The 12,701-nt window shown below is 43.3% G+C and overlaps 1 protein-coding gene across 4 annotated transcripts in view; it reads left to right on the top strand.

Moving 5' to 3' along the window:
• FANCM (FA complementation group M) overlaps nt 1–12,701 on the top strand; it is a 98,531-nt gene that overhangs the window by 35,656 nt on the left and 50,174 nt on the right. For 3 of the 4 annotated variants that reach the window (XM_059723420.1, XM_059723419.1, XM_019495887.2), the window contains exons 7-11: nt 974–1,102; nt 1,665–1,763; nt 4,437–4,624; nt 7,062–7,268; nt 10,087–10,321. In XM_059723420.1, the coding sequence (XP_059579403.1) occupies nt 974–1,102; nt 1,665–1,763; nt 4,437–4,624; nt 7,062–7,268; nt 10,087–10,321 (858 nt within the window). The remainder of the gene's footprint in view (nt 1–973; nt 1,103–1,664; nt 1,764–4,436; nt 4,625–7,061; nt 7,269–10,086; nt 10,322–12,701) is intronic. The other variant, XM_014601312.3, reaches the window with a different exon arrangement.

The following is a 12,701-nucleotide window of genomic DNA, read 5'->3' on the forward strand; positions in this document are numbered from 1 at the left end:
AAATCAGTTAACAAAGCTAGTCATCAACTTGCGGTGCTTCTGTGTCTGATCATTTAACGTGGAAGGAGAAGGTAATAAGGGAGTTCTTTTCTGCCTCCTCTATGTATGGGAATATTTTTGGATGCTGGGCTGTGACATTTTCCTTATTCTCCAGCCTTTTTTCAAAGTTTGTGGAGCCTCTAGCAAGCAAAAGCTTCACATCAGGTTACTGGAGTTGAAAGCTATTAGTTCATGTGGCAAAGCTTTTTCTGTATTCAGGACCAAAGCCTCGTTTGTCTGCGGAGGGGAAAGAGTCTTTAAAGTGTTTTCATGCGATGGCACAAAGGTCTCAGATTTCAGTCCAATTACATATGCTGACTATTTCCCTTTGCTACCAAGGAGAACATTCATTTTCTGCAGGTCTGTGTCCTCTTTAGATAAGATTCAGTGTCCTGGACAGACGCCTTTTTCTTGAACAGGACTTAGAAATGTTATTTACATGTTCCCTCTGATTCCTTTGGTTCAGGAGATTTGAGTGCAGGCCATTTGGCACGATAACAGTTCAGCTGTTAGTATAAGCAGGCTAAACCTCCTTTTTCAGTATTTTTATGAAACTTAATACTGAGGATTTTCCTGCTTAGCTACTAGAGTGTAGTGTTTTTGTTAAATAGTTTCCCTTGAATGAGCACTGAAGGCATCTTCAGACAATGGATAATTTCTTAAGGCAGACTAGCTGAAGTTAGGACTCCTTTGTTAGTAATATTTTTCAGTTTGTTTAACAAGAGTTAGGTATGTTTAAATTTTGGGGAGCACGTTACAACAGAGATTAATGTTTGGTAGGCAATCTTATCCTAACCTTAGCTGCTTCTGAAACCTGGTTTCATACTTCAGTTAAGGAGCTGTTATTTTCCATTGAAGTCTGCATGCCAAAAATCCCATTTTTTCTATATTCAGTCTCTGGAGTGAATGTATTTGTTTTTATCTGTTTAAAAAGACAAGGTGCGTACAAGGAATGAACTTAGCCGCAACGAGGACTTTATGAATCTGTATCAGCAACTCGAGAACATGTTTGCAAACACAGCTCTGACTTCAGCAAATGGAAGTCTCTACAATTGCAGAACAGGTCAGCGTTTACCTTTTTAAAATCAGCACATCTGCTTTATTATTCATTTTGTCTTGAAAGCTATCTTTTCCCATGAAAACTCTAATACAGTGAAACAATGTACTGTTCAGTTCTGGATGATCCCATAGATACTGTAAAATACCAGCACAATTATTTAAAGTGCTGTTTTGCTTAGTTTTCCATTTTGAGGTAAAGCTAGGATTTTTTGTTCTATTTTAGCAGTTCCATCTTCCTTCACTTCACATTTTTCTGTCTCTGAACCTTTGAATTGGAATTAGAATTTACTATTTAAAATATCGTCGGCTGGTTTGTTGATTTGACCCCAAAAGAAGTAAAACCTGGCTTTGACAAGCATCCACATCAGTAATGAATTTGCTTAGGTGTAGATGTTAGATGGCTATGATGATTGGAATGAGAAAGGTGGGAATGACTATATCTCAGACGTGGAGGGGAGAAATGTGAATGGGAGAAGACATAGTACACAGAGCCTTTATCTATGACTGATAACACAATGAGTAAGAACCTTATTTTTTCTTGTTTAAACACCACACTTGGTTTGCAGGTCCTGAAAATAAAAGAAAATTCATCTACAGTCATCCCAAATTAAAGAAATTAGAAGAAGTTGTTGTAGAACACTTCAAATCCTGGAAGGGGAATTCAGGTAAGTTCTAGAGAGGGTCCAAAAAGTGACCTTTGTCTGTGAATATAAACCAATGGCATTTTTTTTTGTTATTAAATCCCTGATGTATTGAAGTTTGGATGTTTTGTTCTCTGTTTCTTCCACTTGGAAAAATGTGTGCCTAAAAAGTAAGTTGCCATCATGCGTGGGAACCTTATTCAGTTAGCTGTCTATGATTCGAATTTGAGTTTAACATAAAGTGTTATGTTACTCTAACCACTTGTGTCCCAGGATTCGGTGGCCTCAGAATGTGCTGTAGAATCTGTTTCTCACTGCGTGTCTGAGGCCTCTGCCACACATTACACTTAAGACATGATTAAACAATTTAATCACAGCTTTAGTTGTAACCCTGCTACATGTTCAGTCAATTAATGGCGTGACAAAAGGAGGAATAAGACGCAAAGTTATTCCACTAAATATGTGTAATAACTTTGTGGCTCATTTCTATCATGCCATGTCAGCTGTTCCAGGCTCCCAGTCAGGGGCTCATGTGCATCCCTGAGCTTAGGAGGCCACAGCTGATGCAGGCTTCCAGCTACAGGAGCATGAGTCCCCATGGGTAGGAGTCCTGTCTGCTGATTGGGCTCCCAGCTGTGGGGGCACTCATCCCTGTGGCTGGAAGCCTGTGTCAGCTGCAGACTTCAAGCTGCAGGGACACCTGGAGCACCCCTGGAGATGGGAACCCATGTTAGTTGATAGGACTCTTAGCTGTGGGATGCCTGGTGCACCCCTGTGGCTGGAAGCCCATATCAGCTGTGGGCTCCCAGCTGCAGGGATTCATGGTGTGCCCCCATGACTAGGAGCCCCTTCAGCTGTGAGGGCATCCAGCTGCAGGATCTTGCTACTTGCTGGTGCAGGGGAAGCCTGGGGTTGTGATCCCGGGGACCCCCTGTACTAGCAATAAGGCTTGGTGGGATCTGATGCACAATCATGCCTCCTACCATGCAGGTGAAGCACAATTGTGTGGATTGTGCATCAGATCCCACACGCCTTTACCTGAATGTCATTTGATGCTGTGTTTTCTTTAAAAGGAAAATCTTGCCAATGATGGTTAGGAAACGTTTTAAAATGTGAATCCTTGCTGTCTTTCTGTATGGCTTGTACGTATTCAGTAACAATGACAATTGCTTTGTATTGCTTTGAGAATATTACATGTCCAAGGGTTTGTTTTATAACTAATCTGTACATAAGTCTGTCTTTTCTGTTTCTTTGTCACATTTTAAATTGATTTATCCAAGTATTTTTTTTTAAGTTAATTTTGTATCTGGATGGACGAGTTGATTGGTTTTAATTAAGTTCAGGGTTTGTTACATGGCTGGGGAGAGGGAATTGAGAAAGCTATCTGCCTGAAAATATAAGTTTATAGGGGGAAAGAAATCTTACTCTTCACTATGGAATTTAAAGATACAACAGATAAGATTCAGTAAAAAGGTGAAAGTCAACTAGCATATGCAATGTATATATTTGTGTGAAGTAATGCAGACATTTTTGTTAGAATATAATTGATGCTTAAGAGAAAATAGCACTTAGATAAAGTTAAAGGTTTTGACCATATAAAGTTAATTATAAAAGTGACTGTTTTTAAAAAGTGATTGTTTTTTCTGGTCGTAATTTGAGGATTCCTCAGAATAATCATAGTTTGCAGTATAAAGAAATTATGAAACCAAATGGTCTCTTTCTTTTCAGGACTTCATTTGTACTGATTTTGTAAACATAAGTTAAACATTTGAAAATGAAAATGCAGCTTCTTAGTATTGGAATTGTGAACAAGAGCAATTGGAGGAATCCTGGAAATAAGGATTGCAAACCAACCCCCAAACTCCCCCCCCAAAAAACAAACAAACCCCCCAAACCTGGATGGATGGATAGATGGATGGTTTTTGTCTACAAATAGGGAATTCATCAGGGAAGGGAACTGTCTACTATGTCATCTCACACTGAGAAAAAGGACTGTTGCTGGTTTGTTTGGGGGTTTTTTTTAACCTGAAAAATGCAATGCAGATTTATACTACAGAACTATTTACTAAGAAACCTTGTATGCATCTGTGTGTGCACTCTTGCGCCTATCTAAAGTCAGGATGAAATTTTTGGGCTAGTAAATGATACTTACAGTGTTTTTACTTTTATAGAACTTTCTAACTTTGTAGCCTTGAATTTGTGACAAAAGAATTCTTTGTCAGTAAAGTACAAATTTATCCTTTTCCCATTTTACATAAAAATGCTCTGTGCTTAGCATAGTAATAATAATACCTGTAGAACTGAAGTAACTGTAGTCTTGTGAGAGAAGTTTTACTCTAGCTATGTTATTGCTAATTATTACATAATATCCCGGATGACTGCCTACTCTGGATTGTAATGAGATATGGTTAAATGAGGGGTAGAGGAATTCTCACTTGTCACTTTTGTTAATCTCATGCTCATTTGGGTTCCTCTGCTTGGATTCTTGCTTGGGCACCTAAAACAAATGTGGTGGGTGCAATGTGTAAGTTAGAAACCAAAATGCAATGCATTTGCTCATGATCTTTCTGTCTTTATTGAAGCGGACAGGGATTGTGCGTATAAGATTCATGGAACGATTTGTCCCTGCATCTTATTTTTTTAAACATATTGTTTGTGTGTAAAGTGCTTTTTAGCTGTGCTTATTTTTGTGTTTAGCAGACCAAAGCGTATCTGAAAACAAACCTACTGATACCAGAGTTATGATCTTCTCCTCATTTCGAGATAGTGTCCAAGAAATTGCAGAAATGCTTTCCCAGCATCAGCCGGCTATTAGAGTCATGACCTTTCTTGGTCACTCAACAGGAAAGAACACAAAGGGCTTCACACACAAGGAACAACTTGAGGTAAAGAGGTCATTGGGTTTATTTTAGATTTAGAATATGGGTATAGGGCATATGACATGATAATGTAACATGCACTGTAAAGTCTGTGAGTTTCCAAGTTTTATTGTAAACTAGCCAATCGCCCATCATGAATGACAGTGTTTCAGGGAGAACTTACATGCCCCCACCACTTGCTGTTTGGGGCCGGCCATGTAAACCAGGTCCGGGCAATTATTTTGGGTGTAGGGCCACTTACCCAGTTTTGGCAAGCTGTCGAACGCCGCATGGGTAGCTCTGCCCGTTGGCAGGTGCCCCACCCCCTGGTCGCCATCTTGTGACTGGAAGTCCTAACCCCTGACCTTTGCCACCGGGCAGAGGGATAGAAGTCTATCCCCTTGCCCCTGGAAGTACTCCTTTCAGCAAGGGGTTGTGCCCTCTTGGAAGCAGGAAAGTACCAAATTATATTTTGAAAAGGAAACATCTACAGCATTAATTAATCTGATTTCAAAACATATTTTTGTCCCGATTTACATGCATTTGTGCAGTGTACATAGAGGTGATTGCACAACAGCTTAAAATGAAGGTTTACTCTTGTATATTGTGGGGGGTGGGTATAGGCTTATGGGGAGACTGGGGTGAGGGAGCATGTGGGGTGTGGGTGGGTATGAGGTTTGTGGGGGACTGTGGGGGGAAGGGGCCTGGGTTGTATGAGGGGGTGTGGATGTGGGGGTTTGCGTGTATGGCTGTACAAGGGGAGTGTAGGTGTATGTGTATGGTGAGGGGTGTGTGTGGGACTCATCCTATGAACACCCACGCCTACCCCATGCACACACACCCTACCGGCGGCTCCGTGCTACCCACTCCTGCAATGTAGCCGGGTCACATGGTGCAGACAGGGAGTGCAATTGCTGGGGGTGGGGCGGACTGGGCTGTTCAGTCCCGCTGGTGCCCCTGTCTCCTATCAGCTTGGACAGGAGCTGGGGCAAGTCAATACAGTTTTAAAGCCTAAGGGCTCCCTCCGCCTCCAGCTCCCTGCCTGAGGGGGCGGGGCCCATGCAGTCAGTTGCCACCTGCACTCTCTGGGGCACGTGCATGGTTGGCCCCCAGGGTTACGGACAGACACATGGAAGTACTACGCCTTTTATTAAGTTAGAATTATTAGAAATAGGTGGAACGAAGAGCAGTTTTCTGAGGGTAGTCCTCACGGGGAAAAAAACACGTATGTAGAAGACATGTTCCATATTTAAAAAACAAACAAACAAAAACAAAACAAGCCTCCCCCCCCCCCCCCCCAAAACTCCCACAAGAACCAAATCAGCCACGAGGGCTGCATGTACGTGCCATGGGGGTTTCGTTCGGTTTAGTTCTCCCTAAATTGAAACAGTAGGCTTTTAAAAACACTGCTTCAATTTAGGGAGAATTAAACCAAACTAAACCCCCGTGGAGTGTACATAAGGTTGGGGGCCTGATCCTTACCTGCCTCTTTGGGGGTGGGAGGAGGGAAGCTGCCAGTGGGCTGAGCAGTACCTGAGCTGTGTGGGGTGGCCCCCCAGGCAGCACCTGGGTTAGAGGGTACCACAGCTGAGGAGGGAAGCACTGCCCCCCCGCAGCCACAGAGGGAAGCACCGGGCCCCCATACAACTCAGGCAGGCAGGCTCTGTGGTGGGGAGAAAAAAATCAGGCTCCCTGCTTTTTTTTTTTTTTTTTTTTTTCCCTGCAGTGGAGCCTGCCTGCACGGGCTGCCACCAGGTCTCACAACCCTTGAGCTGCACAGGGCCTGCCAAGTCCCGATTGCATGGGCTTCCAGCACCCCATGCACTGTTGCATTTTGTTAGGTAGCAAACTAAAACACCTTGGAGGTGTTTTATCTTGCTACGTACCAAAGTACCAAAGCAAAATATGCCACTGAGCGTGCAAACAGCAACACTGGTAAAGTGGAATACGCTGCTGAACATGCAAACAGCAATGCCATTAAAGCAATGCAAAAAGGCATTTAAGCCACTTTAAAGGCCAATCTTGTGGTGTGTACAAAGGCCCGTTTTAAAAAAAATTGAAACATACTTTTGACAAACTGAGCACAGTCCTAATTGCTGTCATTTTCCCCCCCTTGAATGAACAAAAGATGTAAGATCCCCATTCTGGCTTATGACAATAACAAAAATACATAATTATGAAACTAAGAGCTTAATTTTGGTAGTGGTAGGGTAAGCTAAAGTTTTCTATGCTTTGTGCTTTATCTTTTGTATTAAAGGGTATAATACTGGTAGCCACCAATGTATTGCATTTGGTCACCAGTTTAGAATGTAATACTTGACTATTTCAGAGAGAGTGCTTTTTTCTTTAATAGCTTTTAAGCAGGTTGAAACAATTTTATCACCTAAGTGGAATACAAAAAGATACGAAGAGTGCACATAGAACTCTAATGCAGATTGTTAAATATGTTTTAATTTTCATTTAGGTGGTAAGACGTTTTCGTGAAGGGGGCTACAATACACTGGTTTCCACGTGTGTAGGAGAAGAAGGTTTAGATATTGGAGAAGTGGATCTTGTAATCTGTTTTGATGCTCAGAATAGTCCAATTCGTCTTGTGCAGAGAATGGGTCGAACTGGGCGCAAGCGGCAAGGTAGAATTGTTGTCATCCTGGCGGAAGGCCGTGAAGAACGAGTAAGTTAAGCAGTCTCTTGTAGTGAATTCTTTTCCAGGGCTTTTCAACCTTTGTCAGTCATTTTCACAAAACAGGCAAGTGCAGATTGACTGAAAACTGTGGAAATACCAACCATTCTGGTGAGCAGAATAATTTTAAAATCCCCATTGTGGCTATTTAAATTATTATTTAATACTTAAGCTAAACTTCTTAATGTGACACAAGAAACTGCATATTCTCTTCAAGAAGTGCTTGAAATATGGAAATATAATAGTGCATGCTAACCTAAGGAGCAGAGTCCTGTCTTGGCAGTGTCCTTCGAAGTCTTTAGAACATGCAAATACCAGCAGCTTGTATAGATGGGTCATAAGGTTGCAATTTGTTCATGGTCAGCTACTTGAACTAATTACTTGACTAATGGGTGGTAGAGCTAGGAATAAATTCCTAACCATAGGGGGCCTAGAAACAGCCACATGACTTGTTGGCACCTGTGGGTATAGGACAGACAAGGGCCTTTGTGCCATGAATGCTTAGCGTGAGTTTTGAAGAAAACTGTTCAAGTGGAAATCTGCTGTCGTTAAATGCCTCAACCTTTCTGAACTAAGTCTTGCTTCATACTATTTTTTTTACTCCAATCCAGGGTGTGATTTATGTCTCTGGTGTAGATATTCAATAAGGACAAATGCAAAATCCTGCACTTAGGACAGAACAATCCCATGCACCAGTGCAGGCTGGGGCTGACTGGCTGGGCAGCAGCTCTGCAGAAAAGGACCTGGGGGTGACAGTGGGCAACAAGTTGGATATGAGCCAGCAGTGTGCCCTTGTTGCCAAGAAGGCTAACGGCATACTGAGCTACATTAGTAGGACCGTTGCCAGCAGATTGAGGGAAGTGATTCTTCCCCTCTCTTCAGCACTGGTGAAGCCATACCTTGAGTCTTGTGTCCAGGTTTGGGTCCCCCACTACAGAAAGGATGTGGACAAATTGGAGAGTCCAGTGCAGGGCAACAAAAATAGGGGATTGGGGGACGTGACTAAAGAGGAGAGGCTGAGGGAGCTGGGTTTATTTAGTCTGGAGAAGAGAAGACTGATGCGGGGACTGAATAAATAGCAGCTTTCACCTCCCTGCAGGGGGGCTGCAAAGAGAATGGAGCTGGACTGTTCTCAGTGGGGGCAGATGACAGGACAAGGAGCAATGGGCTCAAGCTGCAGCATGGGAAGTTTAGGTTAGATATTAGGAAGAATATTCTCACCAGGTGGGTAGTAAAACACTGGAACAGGCTTCCCAGAGAGGTGGTGGAGTCTCCATCCTTGGACATGTTTAAGACCCAGGTAGACAAAGCCTTGTCTGGGATGATCTAGTTGGGGCTGGTCCTGCTTTGAACTTGGACTAGATGTGACTTCCTCAGAGCCCTTCATACCCTCATTTTCTGTGACTCTATGATTCTATATTCAGATGTTAAAGATTTGATTCTCATTTAGGATGGTTCTGTCTCATCCTATTAAAACGAGCTTCTCATGAGGTATTTGGAAAGAAACACCTTCCTCCTTAGTGGCTATTCTGCTGTCCAACAAAGTGCCCAATTTATATTGGTGTTTTTGAGAAACTTTGTACCATGGATCAGCTTTGCTAGCCCCAGCTGTAGTTAGCTTTGTGGTAGACAGGACCCTGGGTGGCAGCTGGCGCTTGTTATTTCTAGCTTTGTCAGAGCAGGCATATGCCATCTGTTAATTAAAATGATTGGCTGCTAATAAGTTCTGTACGTTTTACACCTTCTCAAGTTGCATCAGTATTAGCAAATACAGGTAACTTTTTTCAGAGAAAAGACTAGTATAGACAGAATTCTCATGGCTTACTGCTTTTATGAAAATTAACAAAGCAGCAAGTGATTTTTGGATGCCTCAGTTCCTGAATAACTAAATTAATGGTCTCTTTGGAGTGTCTTATCCGAGTGTGTGCTCCCATGTGGCACAACCAGTAGCAAAATATTTAAGAATTATTTCTCATATTACTTCTTGTGAATTAATTTAAACCACATAGACTCAAGAAATGATTTTATTATAACTGGTTGCAAATTTTTCATTTAACTTCTCCCCCCACTCCCCCCCCCCCCCCGATGGAAAATAGCGTCTGCAGAACTGGACATTTCCATGTGAAAAATCCACTGCTGAAATCTTTGTTTTGATTTCAGTGTTGGAAAAATGAAACAAAACATTCCTGTTTCAAGACGTAGTGGCCTGAATGGAAAGGCTCTTCTTTATCCAAATCAAACCTTCAGATTTCAGTTTGCCAGTCTGTGTGCCTTTAATTTGGCCTCTGAGTCTGTGTCATGTTGCAAACTGGGCTCCCCAGCTGAACAGTATTTCCCATGACACACCCTGGTTTTCCAACTGGGTGAGCTGCAAGGGTGTGTGATGCAAGTCATATGGGAGGTGTAATATGGAGGGGGAGCCCAGCCCACAGAGGAAAATGGAGGCATAAGGCACCGCGGTAGCTCAGGGCTTCATGCTTGAATGTCGAACCAAGTAGAATGCTATATTTGTATTTGGTTCAACAAACCAACATGAAATATCAGAACACTTTGATGTTACCAAATGTAATGGTTTAGCTTTCTGTTCCAGAAGATACGTCAGTGTATTTTATGACTCACTTTGGGACAAAAATAACGTTGGAATTTCTGTGGTTTAAGGCAAACCCTTCATGGTTCTGTATTCCTTGGACTCTCAGTACAGCAATGATAAAAAGTACTTGAAACATACTTAAATGTTTTCTTACCTGTAATGAAAGCATGAGGTAAAACCCTGGTAAAAAAAAAAAATGGCTCATCCTCTGTTTTACAGACTTACAACCAGAGCCAATCTAATAAAAGGAGCATTTACAAAGCTATTTCAGAAAATAAAATGCTTCAGTTGTACCAGCAAAGCCCACGTATGATTCCTGAAGACATAAATCCAGAGATGCATAAAATGTTTATCACTCCTGCAGCTGACGAACCAGACAGTTTAAGACCACTTTTCAAAGAGAGAAGATCCAGCTCACTCCTGCATAAAACATGGTTCCCTTCCATTAGCACTGGTAAGATAATGATTTCTTTGTATCCCATTGTGTTCATTCATAGCATGCAATGATGTAGGTTGTCACTTATGGAAGCTCATGCCTGTCTGAACTAGTTAGTCACTAAGGTATCACATTGCCCTGCCTTCTGTTTGACTTAAGGCTAGCTACCTCTCTTTGTATCCCTTGTTTAAGGCAATGTCTTGACTGCATTGTGGTTCTTATAGACACAAAACTGATTAATAGATTCATAGATGTTAGGGCCAGAAGGGACCTCGATAGATCATCGAGTCCGACCCCCTGCATAGGCAGGAAAGAGTGCTGGGTTCAGATGACCCCAGCCAGATGCCCATCTAACCTCCTCTTGAAGACCCCCGGGGTAGGGGAGAGCACTACTTCCCTTGGGAGCCCGTTCCAGATTTTGCCCACCCTAACTGTGAAGAAGTTCTTCCTAATGTCCAGTCTAAATCTGCTCTCTGCTAGCTTGTTGCCATTATTTCTTGTGACCCCCAGGGGTGCCTTGGTGAGTAGAGCCTCACCAATCCCCTTCTGCACCCCCATGATGAATTTATAGGCAGCCACAAGGTCACCTCTCAGCCTTCTCTTCCAGAGGCTGAAGAGGTCCAGGTGCCCCAGTCTCTCCTCGTAGGGCTTGGCTTGCAAGCCCTTAACCATACGCGTGGCCCTTCTCTGGACCCTCTCCAGGTTATCCGCATCCTTCTTGAAGTGCGGCGCCCAAAACTGCACGCAGTACTCCAACTGCGGTCTGACCAGCGCCCGATAGAGGGGAAGTATCACCTCCTTGGATCTGTTTGTCATGCATCTGCTGATGCACGATAAAGTGCCATTAGCTTTGCTGATGACTTCGTCACACTGATGACTCATGTCCATCTTGGAGTCTGCTAGGACTCCGAGATCCCTTTCTGCTTCTGTGCTACTGTTTTGTGATTGTTCTTAAGAGTTATGGACTTCCAGTAAAAGTATCACTCTTAATCCTAGTGTAGCCTTTATTCTTAACTTTGAGATTGTAATGAAACTACTGGCTTAAATATAGGTTTCTGTTCCTTAAACATCCTTGATTCATAGTTGGCCCTTTCAGTTATATGGTACTAGTTAGCCACTTGTTCTACCTTCTTTGACACAATTTCTCAGGTATTTGTTACATCTTAGAAAAATATTATCACAACAAAATGTTCTTGCATCTTTGTTAGGTTCTTTAACTTGAACAGGAATTATTTTCTTGATTGATAAAGCAATATAAAAATTGGAGGAACAGCTGAATCTGTAAATTTAAGATCTTGATATAGATGGAACGTTCCCTGCGTTTCGATCCTTTTCCTTCATTTGGAGGGGTGGTGGGATTTAGGTTTGACCAGCTAGGATTTTTTGTTGCTTTCTTACTGTTTTGGTTGGTAAATGTAGGGAACCTGTCGAAGCAGATTGGAATAACTGACAATCTCCCAACGTAGTACAGAAATTAAAGATGTTGCAGTCAGCTGTGTAGTTTGGTTCTGTCACTGGTGATTGGGTTTTGCTAAAGGCCTTTGTAGTAAACACAGTGCAGCCCCTTTCCTACCCTTCCTTTCTGCTCTGTACAAGCATTGGTAAATTTGTCTCTGAAAGCTGCTTTGCACATTCCAGTGGCATACAATTTAAAGGAAAGCTTCAGTGAATTACAGTACAGTAAACAGGTTTTGCCAAATGAAGTTGATCAGCTGTGCTGGGATATGTCCTGGCACAGCTGACCAGCTTTTATGGGCGAAACAGATGTTGCCCATTGTCCTGTAGGGTCCAGGCCCAGTTGCTCCCAGGAGTAGCTGAGGCCTGATCCTGCAGAACAACAATCAGGATGCCTATCTGCAAATGGGAACCCTGGGTTTCCCCATTTATAGACACATGCCTAAGGAATCCCAAAATGGGGGGGATCTGCAGCATGTAGGCTGCAGATCATGGCTCTGCCCCTGCTTCAGACCAGGCTGTCACCACTGCAAGGAGCCAGGGCAGAGCCATGATTTGCAGCCTGCATGCTCCGGGCTGGGATATGCAGGAGGCAGATCGCAGCTCTGGCCCCGGCTCCTTGCAGCGGTGACAGCGTGGTCCCGAGCCAGGGCAGAGCTGTGATCTACTGTCTGCGCGCCCATGCCCAGAGCGTGCAGGCTGCAGATTGCAGTTCTGCCCTGGCTCTGACCAAGCTGCCTGCGCCGCAAGATCCCAGTGACCCCAGAGCAGCCCCCTGCCCTGCTGTTGCATCCCGTCAGCATGGCTGGGGCTGGTCTCCGTGGCAACCCCAGCCTTGCGCTATCACAGCACAGCTGGGGTCTCCATGGAGACTAGCCGCAGTCATGTGAGCAGGGCTGGATTTTGCCCACCCCTGAAATAGCAGCACAAATTTATGCCACCT

The sequence above is a fragment of the Alligator mississippiensis genome, chromosome 2 (genome assembly GCF_030867095.1).
Source record: "Alligator mississippiensis isolate rAllMis1 chromosome 2, rAllMis1, whole genome shotgun sequence".
Classification (NCBI taxonomy): domain Eukaryota; kingdom Metazoa; phylum Chordata; order Crocodylia; family Alligatoridae; genus Alligator; species Alligator mississippiensis.